Genomic DNA, 21,194 nt, shown 5'->3' with positions numbered 1-21,194 from the left:
GCACTAACTGCAGCTGCACCAAGCAGGGGAAAAAAAAAGAATAATAAAAACTGGCTTGCAAACTGGAATGAAAACTTAATGTTAAAAATTTCTGTAAGTCCTGTCAATTTGCTTATTTATAGATAATGATGATAATTACATCACCAAAGTATTTATCTCTTTTTTTGGTTTTAATTCTGTGTTTGAGTTTCATGCTTTTGTTAGACAGCCATTGTCACTTTCCACCAGCAGATAACACTGGATTGAACATATTGATTGTTCCTGCTTCTAAGCAGCTGTTTCAAATGCATCAGAATTCCTTCTCTCGGATTTTTCAGATAAATACGGATTCTAATCAATTTGCTTAACTTCATTCTATATTACTTCAGACTTTGTCTTCATGAATCCAATACTTTTGGGAAAACCAAAAAGTTTCAAATATGTTATATAGAAATTTCACCAAACTATTTCTAAAAATAATTAATGTGCTAGGAAATTAAATACAGTATTTCCAAACCAAAGTACAAGCAACATTACAGAAACTCTTTAATTGATTAACAGAGAATACTGAAGCTATTGTCTGCTACTCCGCAGTGAGGCTATTTTGTGATGTGTATTTACAAAGCAACAAGAGCTAGCGTCACTATGCTGGTATGTTGTTTGACTGTGGCATAGCTCTTTTTCCCCATTAATGAAAATCGTTGAGGGACAATATATTGCTTCAGCCAAGGCTTTTCCCAAAGAAAGGACTTAATTTCTGTGAAAATTTACTTGCAGATTAGAGAAAACAATTCTCTTAAAAATGGGCGTAGCACTAAGTAAATGTGTGTACAACCAAACTTTTGCCCACCAGTTTGAAAAAAACAATGTTTGCTGTGTGATGCACCACCATATTATATTGGATATTGTCTAATTGGCAAAGGCAGCAGTGATATCATCTAGCAGGCAGTATATATAGTGACAAGCTTTTCTATTATTGTCCCATTTTCTTACGCAATAAAGCCAACCTATAATAACAAAACATAAAATTTTTAACATCATCAGGTCAGGTGAAGATCTCTGAAAACACTCAACACAGAACTGATTATTTAAAAAAATATTCTCACAATTTAGAGATGCCAGCTATGTATGAAATGAGTTAAAGTTTAACTGTTGGCCCTTTGAAATCAGCCAGCCTTCTCTTTGCTGCAATGTATTGTTGCCAGCAGGTCAAGGGAGGTGATAGGCGCTGGTGAGGCCCCACCTGGAGCATTGTGTCTGGGCTCCCCAGTACAAGAGAGGCACAGACATACTGGAGAGAGTCCAGCAAAGGGCCACAAAGATGATGAAGGGACTGGAGCATCTCTCCTGTGAGGAAAGTCTAAGAGAGCTGGGACTGTTCAAGCCTGAAGCAGAGCAGGCTCTGGGGGATCTCATGGATGTAATGGATGTAAATACCTGGGGGGGTGCACGTGAAGGAGACACACCCAGGCTCTTTTCAGGAGGTGCTCAGAGACAGGACAAGAGGCGATGGGCACAAACAGAAACACAGGAGGCTCCCTCTGACCGTCAGGAAACACTTTTTTCCACTGTGAGGGCGACCGAGCACTGGCACAGGTTGCCCAGAGAGGTTGTGGAGTCTCCTTCCTTGGAGATATTAAAAAGCCATCTGGACACAGTCCTGGGCAACCGGCTCTAGGTGGCCCTGCTTGAGCAGGGGGGCTTGGACCAGATGGCCTGCAGAGGTCCCTTCCAACCTCAACCAGCCTGTGATTCTATGTGGGTGCAGCACCACCAGTGTCTTTTTTTTTGGGGGGGGGGAAGATTCCAGGCAACAACTCTGCTGTATTCCTTCATCAGGTGAAAGACAACAGAAATGATAGCAAAATGATCTCTTGGAGAGGTAATGCTTGTCAGCTAAATGCAAAGCTGAACAATTTCAAATAGGAATATTCCGTTTAAGGTCTAGTATACCTGAATAAAGATGCATGATGTTTTTGCAGTATGTTGCCTCCGAGTACTCGCTCAGCATTCTGTAAATATATATTTATATATAAATATAGATTGCATCATGGCTATACTGGAAATATTTTATACTATGTAGCGTGCCTTTATTACCAGATTTACTGCATATATAATTAACAGAAATTTGTGAAATTTTTCTTTTAGATTATTGCCTTCAAAATGTAGTCTGCGTAAGAGGAGGCTTTTGTTACTATATATCTCATATTTTACACTGAAAAATCTAATGCAAAACATTCTTATGGAGTTCTTTTTATTAAACATGAAATATAACACATCTGTCAATATTTGCAGCAGTTTTTAGATCAAATTTTGTATTTTTCCCTACAAATTAAAGAAGTTGACTATTTAAACTACATTAATCCACAGGCTAGAAAACACTTTTCAAAATGAAGACTATAGCCCTAAATTTACGCAAATTACAATATCTTTTTGATTTTGATGTGTCAAAATCCAATTAACAACATGACTTCTGAAAGAAGAAAAGACGAAACAAGACAAGACAAATCTTCACAAAGCAGTAAGGCCACTGTGGCTAACTCTGTGTTACCAGAGTCAATACAGTAGTCACTTTCAATTTCCTCGCTGTCTTGAGGTTTGAAGTTGGTTCCACTAAGGCAAACGCATGTTTGGATGTCCAGAAGGGCCAGATGTCTTCGCTGCAAGACCAGTTCTGTTAAATGGACTTTTCCAATCACCTCACTTCAGAGCCAGGCGACTCACGGCATCAGACATCTCGGCTGTGACTTGTGCTGAGGTACTTGCTGGTGTGATGTTCAGGTAAATGTCGTACTGTTGGTCCATGCCAAGGTAACTGTCACTCATGAGATACAATGTGTAGATACACCTAAAACGTAAAAAGCAGAATCATGAGTTTGGAAATTCAGTCTTGACTACTTGGAAAAGATAATTCTTAAGAGAACTTAGTTTGTAAATTTGTCATACTTTCCAGGAGTTTCTGGAGTATAAAAAGCAACAGAAACGGTATTTCGATTTCTGACATATCCAGTTCTCTTGAGGGCGATGAGTTCTTTTTTATCAACTTCTCCCAATATCAAAAACCATCCTTCATCTTTAACTTTGGGGAATCGAGGAGCCACTGCTTTACTGTCTTGCTTTCCCTGTGGGGGAAAAGAAACAGTTTAGTAAAACTAGAAATCACCTTTCCAAAATGCCATTCTTCCTTAAAAGAAAAACACCTTAAAAACGCATTGTCGTGAATTTTTACATAAGATGATAATTTAGCCAGACTAAAATATTTTTGTTACTTCTTCCAGATGAAGGGTTTTTAAGAAATAGTAGCATCTCAATCCACAGAGAAAAACCCAGAATACGAGATGCTATTCCACTTATTTTGTAAGCTACTAAAACTTGAATGGAAATACTGCTCCCTTTTTTGTAATGTCATCTACTGTATTCCAAATACTATTCTCTGCAGAAGGGTTCATTGTAAACCTGTGTCTTTAAATAATGCTAAACAATATTGTTCAAGATTAATGTAAAGACAAAACCAGCACTTCAAGTCTGTATGTGAGGTTGATATAGCAAAAAGGAAGATTATTTCAGTGATTTGTTCAAGACAGTGACTTTACTGCTGACAGCTGAAGATGTAATGATGCACACTGAGTCAGCATTCATTTTGTGTTCTGTAGATGGAAAGGTTTTACTGAAGATTTGTACAGAAGAAAAAGCACCACCATAGCAATGTAGCTTCAGAAATGGTTTCATCCAGCTGTGTCTTACGAAAGAGGGATCAAATTCTATGAGAGGTTTATAAAACAGTGATCGCTGCGTGAAATGCTCCTGCTCCCTTCTTTTCCGTGGCTTCTGGTTAGGAAAAGTCTCTGTCAGTAACTGGCACAGCAAATAGGAAGACTTATGGAGGAGCTTTGACTCTTTTTCCTTCCACATATGAGACAATCTCCCCTTGAAGCCCCATCAGGTGAACCTGATGTAGTCAGGACAAGAAGTCTTTTGGGAAAGAAGAACACTTTTCAAATGTAATTCTTTTAATCAATGTAAGTTAACTTCAGGATTTACAACAGAACATGTGTATCTCCGTTATGATTTATCAAAATGAAGAGTCTCAGAACTAACATCTAAAACTGTTCTCTGCTTATATCTTTAACTCTTCTTCGTATCTTAACAAAAATGCTGGTAATTATCACTCTTAGTTGTTTGAAATGTTAGAGAAATTACAATAATGGTGGTAAATATGCCACTCATGGTATGCAAATGACAAAAAGTGCATCTGTAAGTAAGTGATAGCTACAGCATCAGCAGTGCCTGATTTCAATGGGGAAGGCATGGTCTTAACTCTTCCAAGAGCTGACAAACAGGTACAGGGAGTTACTGCTGCGACGGGCAGAGCGGTCGGAAGCCTGGGTAGCTGCTGGTGTTCCTGCCTGGGCACGCGAGGAATTGCTGAGGGCCCAGTGAGATGACCAGCCCAAGAGGAAATGGGACCTGCTTTAACTGGGCAAAAGGGTGGGACTGGAATTTGGATGTGGAAAAGAATGGCATGTAGAAGTTGTTCCAGGAGCTGTTCAAAAAAGCTTCACATGCAAAATATGAGGAAAACATCCTCAGTAAAGGCCTGAAGATGTGTTATGAGTAGAAACACATTTATAGGTATGGGTCTGGTATGCAGATTGGAGCTACATGGGAATACAACAGGGCAGCTTATAAACTGGTTTGGGGAAGCAGAACATGTAACAGTATTTGTGGTATGAGTTGGGGGCTGGCGAGTACTTAAGTACTGCCTGTGAAGTTCTCATCTCTACTGTCACAGCTTGTAGTACCCAAGCAGAAGAACTTTATGAGTTTTTGGTTTGTAAAATATGAGAGATTTTTTTCATTGACTTGAATTGGTCTAGGATTTTACCTTAAGAGTCTATTTACTATCCTATTGCAACCTGAAAAACCGTTTGCTTCATTACCAGCACAGAAAAGGCTTTGAAAGTGTTTATAATTTACTTAAACCATAAAACCCCCTGTTAGGCTGTATAAAGCATTATCGATACTGTGAATGGATTATTGGAAACTTGTGCACTTGGGAAGGAAATGATAAATTAATCTACCTGATACCCCATCTGGGTTCTCTGCAGATGGATTTGGAGCACATACTCCTGATCAGCGTGTAATTTGATCCATTTTCTGTCATCTCGCGCGTCAGTTGGCCAAGCAGGAACAGGCACCTCGCTCTGTGGCTGAACTGGGTCATCCCAAGAGCCCTTAATGCTCAGGCTGACATTTAGGATTGGCAAACGGCACAAGAAATTCCAAGCCTGTAGAAAAAACCAGAACCCCGTGGATCACAAGACAATCTACACAACTCAGACCATTGTCATTGTAACAATAACAATTCAATGTGCAGTCTACATATTTTTTCTATATAATAACTTATTATGTATAATAATAACTTATTATGTATTAGAATATAATGCGTAATAGTAAAACTCTCAATCATAAGAGTAAAATACTTCTCATTAATGTCTCACTCTACTTTCTTCTAAGCAAATCAAAAAAATGTGAAACTCCTCAAGCACGTTACACATGCCTCACTAAGACTACTGACGTCTGAACACAGGAAAAATTCCTTACCACTCCTGATTAAAGTATTTTTTCCCTATAAGCCACTTAAAAACTAGTATAATTAAGTTTTAAATTAAACTTCCTTAGCATAATCCATAAAGAACAAGTCACTGCAGTGCTAATTAGCAATGGGCAAACCTCAGAGAGTTCCGAGGATCAGTTCAGATAATTAACCAAAAGTTCAGCTGCTTATCCAAAGTTATCCTGAGGTTTTTTTTAAAGTTTTCTTGCATCGATCTTCATGAATCCTCCTTCTTACAATCCTCCTAAGGAATCTTAAGTGTCTGTGGTTTTTCGTGGACTGCAACAGGTCCTCAACCTTCTCTCATCCTTATACAGAGAACTGTTGGCGGAGGCATACAATTTGTGTAGCTGAACGTCACACTCTCTTCAACCTTAAAGAGGCATCCTGAAAATGCAGCCCTATGTGTCTTTCATTTTGGTCTCCATCAGCCAAGGAAAAGCAGCTCTGAGCAGCTGTGACAGAAATGGAGAGGACTAATGCAGGCTTTCATTTAGTAAAAAGAAAATCAGCATGTTCACTCCATGAAATTTGTTAGGATGAGGAAATGGAAAAATGGGCTGCGGAATGGAAGCAGTGATTTGTGGCCTCACTATGGCTGAAAAAGATAGATGAGGCTGGCACTGGAAGAAAAACAAACAAAAACCCAAGAACCACACTCTGCCCTGCTCTTCTTCCACTCCACCCCCAAACCAAAATTGGAACCAGCACTTCACCCATGTTTTCAAACAACACATATGAAAAACTAGATGGTGGGAAGTAGGAAAGAATATTCATGTTGGTAAACAGCCAGCAGATGTCAAAATGGGAACTTGTGGGAATGAAGTGGGTAAGCGTAGCCGCATGGGCAATACTGGCATGGAACAGAAATGTTTTATCTGGAAAAAGACTAAAGCATATTTTATTTTTAATGTATTGGTTTGACCATCCTGTGTTTCAACAAAATCTATTTTCATTTAGATTGTGCTTGATGCGTCTCTGATTACTTTTTCTGTGCTGTAAGGCCTAGAGCCCTAATAAAAGCTCAGTTTGCTTTTTGGAGCCACCATTGCCATGACTCATACTGACTACAATGATGTATGTTAATACATAATTAGGGCTACAGCAGCCAGGGTAAGCAGACCTAAGACTGTGCTGCCGTAGGAAACGGTGGGGCCGTCGCTCTCTTGAACATCCTCCTCGCCAGGTAGCCACCCCCTCCCCTCCACCCACTGCCATACCGTGATTGTGCAGCTCGATGGATCAGCTTGCTAATCGTTTCGGTGACAGCATGAACTTAGATCAGCTTAAAGCTGCCTGTGGAAGCATATTCTCTAATCCTGCGAGTACTCTGAATAAGCATGCGCCTTCGGTGCCACTGAGAGCCGCGGTCCAGCCTCCTTCCCTGCTGGCACAAGCATTCACGTAGCCACTTGGCTACGGGCCATTCTGGCTGTCAGCGTGCGGGCTGGTGCGAGCCCTCCTCCCCTCGTCCCTAGACGCTTGTTCCCACCTCCTCGCCCGAACCAGCCACTGTGTTCGTGCAGCTGTGCAGTGAGCCAGGTCAGGAGAGGTGAGAGTGGCACGAGGAGGGCAGGACTGCCCATTTCGGCTGCAGCGCAGACTTGTCTTGGATTAAAATGGCTGCACTGGCAGACCCTGGCTGAACTAAATGAGAAAACTGATTTAGGCTAAGATTAATCTCTCTCTCTCCCCTCTTCTGTGTGCTGCATCAACAGCTGTGTCCGTTCAGTGGAGACGGTGGGGAGGGCCAGCTGTGAGTGTGAAAACAGGGGACACCAATGAATTGCACTGGTGTTCTTAAAAGCACCTTAGCTAAGAAAGGACTGGAAAATTTTAACAGAAAATAAACAGCCAGAACGTTAAGGAAAAAGATATTCCTCTTTGTGGCAGCTCTAAAAGGGAAAAGGGGAGAAAAAAGGCAGCACCTTGAAGAAGGAGAAAAAACACCACAGACATTCTTAATTAATTAGTTGTTGCTAGGAATTCACTACGTTTAACACACAAGACACTACTAAAATCACTTCTAGCAGACCACACTGGATGAGACGACTTGAGTAGTAACACCTTAACTTGGAAATGATTTTATGTTTAATGTAAAGGTTTGTAAGAGAAGCTCACTGTAGGAACTGTACAGACCTACTGTGTGATGTGTGCTTCTGTTGCGCTCAGTTAGAGGCACCCCAATATGCACCAACCCGGTGCTCACCCCTTGGGTTATCATTTAGATATCATTCACCTGGAAAACTTTCATGTGTAGTACCTCACAGGACATGACCTGCTACAGTTATGTTATAACAAAGTTTAATTTCAGCAGCAATCATAATGTATTAACTCCTTTAGTGGCGTTACCTGTTGCTCTGTTGACGACTACGATTTCGTCTGGTTTATACTGCTCAACCCCAACATATTCTATTTGTCAAAGGCTGTCATGTCCTCACGTAGCTCTTACAGTGCAAACAAAACAAAGTAACTCTGAGTAACTTTCTAATTAGATAAGAATGTAGTTGTAATATGCCGCTCTCCAGGCCTTGTGTATTTGAAAATCAAAGGCAGAGTTAGTACTGCTTGATCACTGATACAGTCTGGACAGCAGGCTGCCTTTTTATCATCCATGCAACGTGGAGAAAAAGAAGAAACGCTTTTCTTACTGAAGAAAAAAGTCAAGTACTAGTAGCTGAAAATGAAAAAGAAGATTATAGCAACACAGATTCTTCCAGAGTAAAAGCAGCTAATACTACGGTAGGGATAATATTTTTTTTTTCTGATTTTGAGGTTTCTTTTTTCTCTTTTGATAATCTAAATATCAGCTCAGTATTTTAAAAGGTGCCCAGTGCCTAAGTGACTTAGAAACTGCAAAAGATTTGTTAAAGAAATATGATTCAGAATGAACCACTGAAACAAACATGGAGCTTAGGTCAAAGATCAGTTACAGTCTAAACAGTTTTTGAATTTAGGCTGGCAGCTTTTAAAGCCCTGCTGACTTTCAATGAGGTTTGGGATTATAACTAACTTTTGGAAAACTAAACTCAGGCTCCCTCATCACTTCGGTATTTCTTGACAACGTTACTGGTTTTTTGCTGTATAGGATGACACAAGCACATATTATCTCCTTTTAACTATATCAACATGCCCAATATGTGCACGTACATATATACTATTTACCTACCAAACCCATAGATTCAAATCATAATCACATGAGAAATTTTTCATGAACCTTTGATAACATCATTAGCATTTTTGCCAATAATCTGTCTCCCCAGGACTTAGCCTAATATTCCAAACCCACAAGCGGCTTCAAGAGCTGCTATTTAAAAATTAATTACCAATGTGCCTAAAAGACATTTTCTTCTTTCCAAATGTGAAATTTCTTCCTTCTCCTGTCTGCCTCAAATTTCTGTAAAGCTCAAGCTGGTTTTACTAGTTTCATGCTAGTAACAGGTTTAAGATATAGGTTCAGTATACTGTGAGTGAGAACTAAAAGTTTTGTTAGGAAAATAATGTTATTGGCAAGTTAGTGGTGTACTTACCACTTTATTTGACTTTGTTCAGGCCTGGTGCCAGAATTCTAAGCTTAGAATCTGTAATCTTATATTCTTTCATTATAGAAAATATATCATAAAGATGCATTATTAATTGAAGAATTTTTCTTTTGGTTGGCCCCTTTCTAAGTGTGCATTGAGGGACTTTACACATGAAGGCACTCAACAGGCAGTCTCAATATGAATTTTAATTTGCTACAAGGTATTACAATAAGTTTTTTCCTGAAAAAAAAGTGCCATAAAGAATATAAAATGTCGGTATAAATGTTTCACATTTGCAAAGACCTGCATAATATGGTCACGGCTTTGCTATACCCAGTACGGCCATTCCCAACTCACAGAAATGAAACTTTCTCCTTACATGACGTTAAGGCATTATGTTTTTCCCTCTTATATGCATCTGTATTTACAAACATAGACTTACAGAGGCACAGAGTCATTCACAGTGTGAACGTACACACCACATACACATAAGCTATTTTTGAAGAAACTGCTAAGACATTTCAATACCAGCCAAACATATTTATCTGAGGATTAATCTTCATCTATTGAATCAGACGAGAACACTGCCATGCATACAATTATTTAATTAGCAGCCAAATCCTCTGCCAGTCAGCAGCCGTTCCAGGCATACTGATGGGGCAGTAGATGCAAATCTCACAGTAGTACTGCTTTTTCTCATTACTACTGCAATTAGCACTTAAATTGATGCTTTAAACATACTAATTTCTGGAATAATTCAGGATTTGTATGTTACCTGGGATCGCCTCACTGCAGAGACGACACCAGATTGCTACGCAAATTGAAGCACTTTTGAGCCAAATAACCATCATCATATCAGACAGAGCCAATTTGCATTTGCTTTTAAAGATAACAGAATGGCAATTTATGCAAATAAATTAAGTAAGTTTACTTCTGAGTTCTCCCTGAACTAATTATAACAGTGTTCTAATTTTTTATCACATCTGAAAGTTGGACTGAAATCAATGTGTATTATGTTAGAAATCTGTTGTTAAAGGAAGCCTTGTTTTGATGTCAATACATTTTCTTAATTCAAAATTTTGACGTTAATTTAGTTACAAATGCAGATGTCTGTTATAGACATTTAAGTACTTTTCTTCTTGTTTGCATACCAGTAAAAGGTTTAACTGAAGCTGAACAGTCAAACACAGGACATATTGTTGTCCTGTTAAATATTCAAATAAAAAACCATTTGAAGTATAGCTTTTGAAGTTTTCATCTTTTGTACATTTATTTGAAATCAACAGGCTCAGCATGTGATGAACACTATGGAATATAGCTCCCCTTTGCTGGAAATGGCTTGAAAACCAAACTGAAAATAAGGCACCAGAAGCCTCAACATTTTGAGATAATATTTTTTTCTTCTTCCCCCTGTGATATGTGAAAATTTCATCTGCTTTTTCTGTTTCAGACAGAAAATGAGTGCTGGATCTTTTACTAAGGGTATTGTCAGAAAAAAATGGTGTTTGACAGACCACTTCAGAGAGCAGCTACGATGACATTTGCAATGCATGTATTCCTAGTGCATAGCTGGCTACGAAAAGGTGGATAACACTCAGCAGATTGAATGACCCAGAGAAGCATCTTTAGAGCAAAGAGATGTGGTAATACCAGCCATAAACTAGACTCTGTTGCTGGTTAGCAGGGAATAAGTGAAAATAATATTAAGAAAACGGCAGAGAAGAATCCCTGTAAAGCTAGCAGTGCCTTAAAATTAGAGCAATGAATGTGTTGCACTTTATACAGAACATCACATGGTATTTGCTGAAGGGAAGAGAGTTTTTCTTTTCCCAACTACTCTTCTTTTCCAATCACCTTGATAACGACCACGGATAGAAAGTATTACCTGTGAAATGTGTGCTGTTTGCAATTCACTGTCCACAATGGAAGCAAAAACATTCTCTTTTCCTTCGCAGGCAGCCATTAGTTCGGGAAGACACTCGACAGGTCCTTGGTAACCTCCATGCACACTCTTCCTTTTGCCTTGGCTCCACTTCCTGATACAAACAGCAAAATATATGCCCAGGAAAGGAAAGCAGAGTTGTTTTCAGTTGTATTGGTGGTAAAACTTGATACTGGTTTCTGTTATTAAATGCTGGTCATTTGTTTTTGCGTGGCATTAATTACTGCACCGTCTAGGCATCTACAGAGCTTAGCATTATCTATGGTATTAAGATGGATATTAACGTATTTTTATAATGGATTAAAATAAAGAGATAATTATAATTAATATACAGAGTTAGATTTGTTAGGAGTTGGAACCCTTCCAGTGATCTCTTGTTAATTTGTCTGCAATCATGGTTCTCAAAATAACCTGTGGGGATTAATTAATCAATGAATATTGAAAACATAACCAGAAACTCCATTTGGGAAAGCATCACTGTGGAAGAATGAGTTCTGCTTCTGATGTGTTAACGAACATTCTCAGGCACAACAATGACATTCAAACACAATCAACAGTCAGAGGTGGAATGAAATTGCAAACCTGCAAATGCTTAGAAGAATTACATACCGAAAAAGGTAAAGGTGTTGTGGCTCTATATTGGGCAAAGTAAGCAGGGAAGAGTCACGTATCCATCGACCCTGAACCACCATCTGCACCAGACTGGTTATATTCAGAGCAGTCACCAGCCAGCCATGATGTGCTGCAATATCCAGCATCGCCTAATCAAAGGAGACATATACAAAATAAAGAGAATGTAAGTATAATTGTATACCTCATTCACACAAGTAAAAGCATTTATTTCATGTTTAACATACAGGATTTTCTAGGCCTTTAACCAATACAGGAATTTACTTCGACCTCTACTGATGGCAGTAGGCACCTTTTGAATTAACCTTGAAAAAAGATGGATTAAATCCTGCATCATCATCATCAACTCCTACCCTTGAAAAGGTAATTTACACCGTGTTTTTGGGGGTGAGAGCAGAATGTGAGATCTTTTCCTTACAAATAACCTCTCTTTTACATAATCCAATTCCGAATGAAAGGAATAAATCTCAAAGTGTACTGTAAAGGAAGAGGTTACAATTAACTGCAGTATTGGTATATATTTTGACGTGAGAGCTTTGCCAGAATTGCATATTTATTAAAAAAATCTTGGAACTATTTAAGAACAGCAACAACATATTTACATTTGTTCAAAAATTAATACTAAAGCCACTTATTAATAGCAGTTATTTTTCCTATTTTAATCTAAGGACTTAAAAAATCTCTTGAATTGGACTAGATAAAACTCCTGAAATTTAGCTTAATGAGCATTTTTGAGATTTTGTTCAACACCGACACCTAACTTGAAACCTTGAAGAAAGATTACACCACAGCTAATAGTTTACGTAGGGTGAGGAAGAACAGTCAGAAATGACATGGATTTCACCCTTTGCATTGTAAACAGTTGATTGTCTTGAGAACGAGGGATGCCTGGCTGTCTCTCTTTTGGCATCTCTACCCTGAATCTGAAAAACTTTCCCAAAGTACATAAAAAACCCAAGCAAACAAAAAAACCCCTATCCAGCTACACACCACACTTTAAAGTGTTCACGATCATCCTGCCTTCCGTGTCTCGTGAGTTGCTATTCCATTTCTGCTTACTGTGTTTTAGACAATACAAGTAAGATGTATACTACAGGTATCATCAGCAGAAAGATCTAAATCTGCAAAATTCATTATGGATTGTGCACTGTGAGTGGCCCTGTTGGCATGAAAACGTTGTTATGCTTGCTTTTTCCCTGAATGGACTTAAATGCTGTTTGGTTAGTCTGAAAGAGAGTTTAAGAGTTCTTCCAAAGGAGAAAGGATCAGACATGAGCTTTTGGCTTCAGCAATTTTTTTCAAATAGTAAATGTGATTATTTGAATATATGGTATACTTTTCACCCTGTCTAGAGTACATTGAAATGATCATTACAATTTCCAGAAGCATTTCAGTTGGTGAAGACAATTATGCTATAATATGTTTGTTGTCTTGCTTTTTTTGTTGTTTAATACCATTAGGATCATAATAAAGTGCGGCTCATCATATTACAACACTCTAATTCAGTAGAACGTAATGTATTTAAAAGCAGTCTGCCATGTAGGAAATTTGGAGTTTGACTAAAATACTAGAAATTGTTTTTTAAGAAAGCATAAAAAGAGACTGGTATATTGAAGTTTCAATGCTTCTTTAAATGTAATTTTCTTGATATTAGGAGTTGGAGTTTGGTTTTAGGACTAGGCTTAAGATGTTTCCATGGGTTTTTCTTTTAAAGACAAATGATATTGTTTGATACTTCCGCAGATAGCAGACACCTGCATCATTTTAACTTCTTTTCCAGCCACTGGTGTAATGAGGAGAAGCTGTCTATGTAAGTCTTTACATTTAATCAAATGTTTTACAGACAAACAAAAGGCAGCATTTACTTAAGGCAAACTAAACAGTGAAATCTTCTTTAAACAAAGGACTTGTTTACACATGCAGAGCTATTTCAATTAAATTACACCGATTCTGGAGAAATACTGAGTTTAAAGACACAAGTTAGTTTCAGTCCTGGCCAGTTACACAGTTTATTTTAGCAGTTTACAATGCAATTTCAACAGGTTTTATTCCAGATCAGAGTGATAAGGTCAGTAACACTTAGAAAAATATTTAAAGTGTTACCCTGTATTACACAAATGTTGTCTCATTTCTCATGAATTGTGGATAAAGTGCCTTTCAGCCGATAAAGATCTAGATTTAACATTCAACTTGTCTTTTTCGAAGGAAGAGCCATAGCACCATGCAACACTCTAATAACATTCCTAGTGACCCTAGAAATAATGCCTCACAGCACAACATTCATGGTTTGCTTTTTCTGTCTTTTCACTTGGCTTGCCCAAGGTAATTTCCAGGCACGATTATTTTTACTGAAGAGAAAATAAAATTATGTTAGAAATCACATTTGAAAGGAGCAGCTTCATGGCCTGTAGATTTACATGTTGGTTCACATGATTTTTAATCAGATAAAGAAGGAATTCTTCTCAGCATGTATCAGAGTGAAGTCCGTCTTCTAAACTTGCAGGGCGAATCGCTCTTTTACCCACTTCCACATTTTAAAATATATTGAAGCCTACACATACGGTACAGCCCCTGTCTCTGAGTGTGTTGCTCAGACAATGTGGTATCTGTCTCCTATTCTCCACTACCTGGTTCTTGTTCCTTCCTTTCTGCTATTCTGACACAGCCCGAAATGTCATGTTCCTCAATGTTGAGACCGCTGTATATACGTGAAGAATAATGGGTGCATGGATGTCCTGTCCGTTCCATGAGCAGCAAGAATAATACAGTAAGTTGTATTGTTAGTCAGCATGAAGCAGTGGTATTTTTATAAAATGCTTCTGAGGATACATGTGTAACACTGTTTTCATAGCTTTTTTTTTTCTTTTTAAATCTATTCCCCTACCCCCACCACTTTTAACAGAGGTTTTAAAAGGGGAAAAGGAAGAGAGAAGACGTAAGAGAAAGATAAATCTAAAACAAGCTATACACTGAAATTAACTGGAGGATCCTTTCAACCTCGAAAATCTCCTAGAAATTGATAGAGGCCCACAGATAGATATCCCGTAGGGAGTGAGGAAAGCCTGTATGTGTGAGACACTGTGTTCCACATTGTTATAATGAATCCACATGGCAAATCCTCTTTTCCTCCTTATTTTCTGCTTCTTCACCCATAGAATTTATTCACAGCATCTCTATCTGGATGTGAAATCCAAGACAGTGACATTGTGAAAAAGTCAGAACAATGGTGAAGTTGGCTTGTTTCATCTGCTGCCTTGGAAACCTGCACACGTTTCATTTTCATCTAAGTGTAAAACACACAGATGCTTGATAATTAAATGGTTATTGAAATTCCTATAAATACTCAAGGTAACAAACTGAGTCATTCCCCTATCTCCAGATTAGCTACATAAAATGTATCAACAAAATAAATAATATAAAAGACAAAAGAAAAAAAGATAAATATTTAATATTTATGTTATCTGATAATAACATTTAGTCTCTGGTTTCTCCAGTTGCTGTTTGTTTGGTTTGTTGTTGGTTCTTTTAACTACAAACCAGCATAATTTTCTAGAAATTTGTGGCTTCTTAAATTCAACTCTTATTTGGCAAAGAAGTGAGTAATTTCTAAATACCTTATAGGTGATATGGCTGGAAGAGATTAAGAACATTATTCTAAACTGCAAAATGGCACAAATGAATTTGCCTTCTAACTGCTGCCTCAGAAGTGCACTCCAAGACAGGATAATTTAATCACAGAAAAAAAATTAAGAGGACAGTGAGTGCAAGAAGTGAAACAACAAAACTATAAAGTTGCTTTGACTTACAGAAAAAAACATACAAATATTTTCTGGTAAACCAACAAGTTTAAATAAAAAAAGCCCTAAGCCCACCACTTTTTAACCTAAAGTAGAAAAGATGGGGTAAATAGATGGAATCAAGGAAAATATTGCTTGTTATAATAAAAAATATGTTTATCGTGATCTCACTTGGGCCTATTCCTGCACTTAGGAGAACAAAAGCAGAGGCCTATACTGATGGGTTTTAACCAAAGAATCAGGCGTTACCTTTTAAGCCTTTCAAGTGTCATAGTTGGACAACCACAAAGTAATAATAGCAGTTAGTGACATATCCTTTAACATTTTGTCTGTTGTTATCGAAAAGAGCTTGACTTGTACCAACATGGGAAGCAACAAGCTATAAACCATGGCAGGGGCAGAACAAAAATGCTGATGCTCAGTAACTGATTGACATAGGTATACCTGTCAGGTATGGCAAAAATTTTCATTTTGATGATATTCAGAATTGAATGTCAAAATGTTTGGATCAAAATCTTGCTATTTCTTTCTTCATTCCAGGAGTGCATTAACAGAAAACCTTCAGCATCTATTATGAAAGTTTCCATCATCTTATTTTCAGGAGCAGTGGTTGGTTATCCTTAAGTACTGAATTATTTAAACTGATGAAATTGTACCTTTCTGGTCTAACATGAAGCTAAGAATTTACAATCTGTCTCTTTTTGGCCAAAGTTAATACCCATGCTTGGAATTTAAATTATGATTTATAATTCCTTACTTTGAGGCGAAGCAAAGATGGAGGTGGGACGTGGGAGAGGTGAGTGTGTGGCACACTCACTAATAGCAAAACATTGATAGCAAAACACACTGACAGCAAAACATTGCCTTTCTCGGGTGGTTTTAAGCACTTCGAATACGGGCTCAAAATAACAGACACTAAACTGTTCCATAATGAACATATCCACCTACTCACCCCTAAACCATGTAGGAGATATGTCTAGCAACTGAAATATCCTTTATTTTAGAAACTTTTTGCAATATTTTAACACTGTTTTTGGTATTACTTTCACATCCTTCATTCGAAAGCCAGATATACTCTTGTATGACTGGCTGGGTGGCAGGGGAACAGAGACTTTACAACTGGCAGAATTTCTGATCTACTCAAATGACTGAAATAGCTTTTTCCTTTAAGATAAGTTATTGAAGTGTTAAAATTAAACAGCTTGAATCTTATTAACAGAGACTGCATATAGCTAGGCATAATTTCTTCTTCTGTTTGAAGTCACCTGTCATAGAACTCTGAATATACTAAGCATTTCTACTAAAATACTGTAAATATAAATGTAACTGTATTGTAAATATAAATGTCAATATTTTGTGTCTAAATTATATTTAAGGAAAGTAGCAATGATGCTAAATGACAAATGATAACCGCTCTGGATACAGAGGTTAGCTAAGGAGACTAAGGTACTGTAAGAAGTGCCACTGTGGCTGAGAATTACATCTGTGATTACTCAGCTGAAAGTCCACTGCCCACAGTGATGCCACTGGTGGTAATGACTTGGTGGATGGGGGCTGAAACATCAGGAGTACTCATGGTGAGCTACATGGTTCAAATTTCTCCACTCTTAAAAGATTAATTTTATTTCTTGTATCAGTACTTCACAGACTACAACACTTTCTTGAGTGCCTTCATTCAGGAAATTGGAGGTTCATGAGACAGCAGTGTGCCCTGGCTGCCAAGAAGGCTAACGGGATCCTGGGGTGCATTAGGAAGAGTGTGGCCAGTAGGTCGAGGGAGGTTCTCCTTCCCCTCTACACTACCCTGGTGAGGCCTCATCTGGAGTACTGTGTCCAGTTCTGGGCTCCCCAGTTCAGGAAAGATGAGGAGCTACTGGAGAGAGTCCAGCGGAGGGCTACGAGGATGATGAGGGGACTGGAGCATCTCTCCTATGAGGAGAGGTTGAGGGAACTGGGCTTGTTCAGCCTGAAGAAGAGAAGGCTGCGAGGGGACCTAATAAATGCCTATAAATATCTGAAGGGTGGGTGTCAGGAGGATGGGGCCAGACTCTTTTCAGTGGTGCCCAGCAACAGGACGAGGGGAAATGGGCACAAACTGAAGCACAGGAAGTTCCGTCAGAACATGAGGAAGAACTTCTTCACTCTGAGGGTGACGGAGCACTGCAAGAGGCTGCTGAGAGAGGTAGTGGATTCTTCTTCTCTGGAGATATTCAAGACCTGCCTGGACAAGGTCCTGTGAAGCCTGTTGTAGGTGACCCTGCTTCGGCAGGGGGGTTGGACTAGATGACCCACAGAGGTCCCTTCCAACATCTACTGTTCTGTGATTCTGTTGTTTTACTAATGTCTACAGCCCTCTATGCAGAATGACATTCACCTTAGACTTGAAAGTTTATGTAAAGTAAATCCAACACATTCTCGGCCAAATACAAGTCTCCTTCTGCAGTGATACTTTGAGGAAGGAAACAATAATTTAAAAGAAATAAACTGTGTAAGACTAAAATACTTCAAAGTGTTATTGCACAGTTACACCAAAAAGTGGATCTAGGGCTGGTTGGGTTTTGTACCTATTTTTGCACCTGAATTTATTTGTATATACTATTCCAATATCAAATAATCAAAATATCCACACTCATGTCTTCGCTGCATGCTAACGTAAGTTCTATTGTCTAGGAACAGACTTCAGCTAGAAATATGAGTTTAAATCCACAGATCTATTAAAAGCATTAGCATGGTGCCTAATTACAGCTGTTTAGGACTACAGAGGTTATATGACAAATATTTATAGATAGTAATATGCGAAAGTGTATGCATTTAATCCATTTTCCTGAAAACTATGAATTCAGAATAATAATAAATGGTTTTTTGCACATGCTTCAAATGTAGGAAGCCTTCCAATATGTAATATTAGATTATGATCTATATGTGACTTGAGATCATACTAACAGAAGTAAAATATTTTTCCAGATGTTTAAGCCTGCCGAGTATTATAAGTTTCATGTTTTTATATAAATCATGATTATGATGCTTCAATTATCCACCCCAGAAACAACAACTGACTTGAAAAGTTGGAATTTATTTGAAGAAGTCTAACAGCGGATTTTAAGGTCACTGCCTTTTGTATGGTATATATTGGTAAAAAGGGTATCTACGGAACCTTTGCACTTCAGAGATCTAGTCCAAGATCACTTTTCAGAAATGTATTTGGGGAGGGGGAGGAGTTCTTTCAGATCAATTAAATCGGATTCATACAGCTGTATAGTTTCAGCCTACAGACCCCTCCCACCCCCTTGTACTTTATCAGAGATACAGTGAATAAGACGTAATTAATCCTATTCAGAAGGCACTCTTTTTATACCGCCCTCTGCATCCCCCTTCCCTTCACTTTTTTTACAAGCATATTCAGCTCCCTCTTCCATACGCTCTGCGACCCCCTACAAGAGACTAATTTTTCATTTTCCCATCATCATAAAGGTCTCACTGATGTATGTAAATTACGACCTTGCTAGCTGCTTTGTAAGATTCCTATCCCTGTGTTCATCCTTTAGCCTCCATAGTATCATTATTAGTACGATCAGAACCAGGGGAAGGACAACTCACTGTTTACATTTAGTGGAGTGCAACCCTTGGGTTCTTACTGATTTTTCGAGGGGATAGTATTGCAGAGATACAAGTAGCTATGGAATGTGACACCAGCAACATAAACTTGGGAGGGCATCACCCAACATGTTCAGAACTTGTTGAGTCCCAGTATCCAATTGATTTTCAAATTAGTAATTAATACATTCATACTCTCTACTATGCTAGTGAACTGTAAATACAATAAAATGTTTTTGAGAAAAATCTCTTGGCAAGAAATCTGTTTCCTTAACATAAACAATGTCTTAAAGATGGCATTTGTTCCAAATCTTACACAAATCTACCAAACCCATGAAAACTATACAGCATCTTTCTCACGATACATTTGTCCTCTTTAGAGTTTAAAGTCAGTTTCAAAGTAGTAGCGTAATATTTTGTCAATAATTAAAAATATTTGAGTGCATTCACAAGAATCCTTTTCAACAGCAACAGTTATTCCTGGTAACTTTCTCCTGAACTTTTAGCCCCATAAGGTTAGCATTCAGGAAGCTCAGCTGCTGTCTAACAAACTTAATTAATCAAAAAGTCATTTCCGAGCTGTAACTATGAGCAAAAGTGCTTCAAGTGTGCTAGCAAGCCTACAAGTTAATCAAAATGCTAATGCAGTACAAATTAAAGTTGTGATTAACATTTCACAGTAGCTGCTTAAGTGAATTGATCACACAAATGGGTTAAGCATTACTCATTTCCTCCAGCCCCAACTGGGAAAAGGTTTGTCATGGGTGGGGGAGGGATTATATGTAAGCAGCACCAAATCATCATTAAACTCTCACCAGGATGCTTCCATACACCAGTTCACCAATTATCCATAGCGAGCAAAAACCCCAACACCACTGCCACAAAGGTAACCCTCCCTCCTCCCACATAAAACACAAGCAGACAGCAAGTAATTCCACCCCAGCGTGTCCAGGTCCTTTCACCACAAAGCTGTCCGTTGCTGTTCAGGGTCTATAAATGAGCGCTACTCTACAGTATATGCGCTACAAGTTTTTTGGTTATTCTATCATTTCCACCCTCCTAATGTGGAATAATAGCCATGCAACCACAAAAGTAGCCAGTATTTAAGTAAAATTGCAAACATGGTACTATCACTGGTATATCACCGCACACACAAAGAATACGTGTAGTAGCTAAAGAGATATGGCCTCTGCTCTTTGCTTGTTTCTGAATGATCCTCTGCATTCTCAAGTTAATTTGATTCTCTTCCCTTCCTTTAGTAAAGCTACCATTTACTTGTATTTGCCAATGCACCCATTAAACAAAGCAATTATCTCTTTCCCTGGGCACTTCTGGACAAATCTGACACACACAACTGTAAACCAGGCCATTCCTGTAGCTCACATCACCTTGCAGCAAGCAACTGGCACACCCGCGCTAACAACCGACAACACATGAGCTCAAAACACACTGAGCATCTTTAAGAGCTTCTCCATTTCCTCACAAGCAGCAAAACAAATGATCCAAGGGATATGGCTTCCCAGCTCAATAGTTTTAGTAGCTGTTAGGAACTGAGGAGGGTCCGGGGAGGATGGGAACTCCATAGCTGAGGGGAGTGCAGCTTGGGCACCTCTGCTGTTCGCAGCTGTGCTGGTACGGCCAGAAAGTGCCTTTCATGTGAGGAGCAGTAGATACAGCTCCCACCATCAGCCAGAACAGCCAGCAGTTTAGTAGAGTAAGCACCTTGTACATAAGCTAGCTCTTAAAAGATAGCTTATTTGGGCAATATTTGACAACTCTGAACACGTACCACAAAGATGATTCTCATAAGCAAAACTCTAGCAAAAGTTGCAATTTAGGTGACCAGAGACAGCTTATTTACTTTAACTATTTTAGCATGGGCAAAGTGGTGTTATGCACATCATCGTCCACCTAAGGCAATGCAGTGTTTAACCCAAAAAGTTTTTCCTCTCCTGTCAAAATTAGATTCTCCGGAGGAGCGGCACGATGGGGAAAGGCAGGCCATCAGTGACAGCATTACAAGGTCCTCGTTTCAGGGACGTGCATGTTTCCCATGCAAGCTAGTCTTTATTCTGCAGTTTGGAATCTGACTTCATGTCCATCTTCTCTCA

At 38.6% G+C, this 21,194-nt stretch overlaps 1 protein-coding gene across 2 annotated transcripts in view; it reads right to left on the bottom strand.

The window, feature by feature from the left end:
* Positions 1-1,642: 1,642 nt before the first annotated feature.
* Positions 1,643-21,194, bottom strand: part of ASCC3 (activating signal cointegrator 1 complex subunit 3) — a 307,731-nt gene continuing 288,179 nt past the window's right edge. For both annotated transcript variants that reach the window (XM_075414315.1, XM_075414316.1), the window contains exons 38-42: positions 11,672-11,823; positions 11,006-11,156; positions 5,061-5,267; positions 2,926-3,101; positions 1,643-2,827 (exon numbers count right to left, since the gene is read on the bottom strand). In XM_075414315.1, the coding sequence (XP_075270430.1) occupies positions 2,680-2,827; positions 2,926-3,101; positions 5,061-5,267; positions 11,006-11,156; positions 11,672-11,823 (834 nt within the window). In that variant the 3' untranslated portion in view covers positions 1,643-2,679. The remainder of the gene's footprint in view (positions 2,828-2,925; positions 3,102-5,060; positions 5,268-11,005; positions 11,157-11,671; positions 11,824-21,194) is intronic.

The sequence above is a fragment of the Opisthocomus hoazin genome, chromosome 2, assembly GCF_030867145.1.
Source record: "Opisthocomus hoazin isolate bOpiHoa1 chromosome 2, bOpiHoa1.hap1, whole genome shotgun sequence".
NCBI lineage: Eukaryota > Metazoa > Chordata > Aves > Opisthocomiformes > Opisthocomidae > Opisthocomus > Opisthocomus hoazin.
This window is presented reverse-complemented; position numbering and strand designations above follow the sequence as displayed.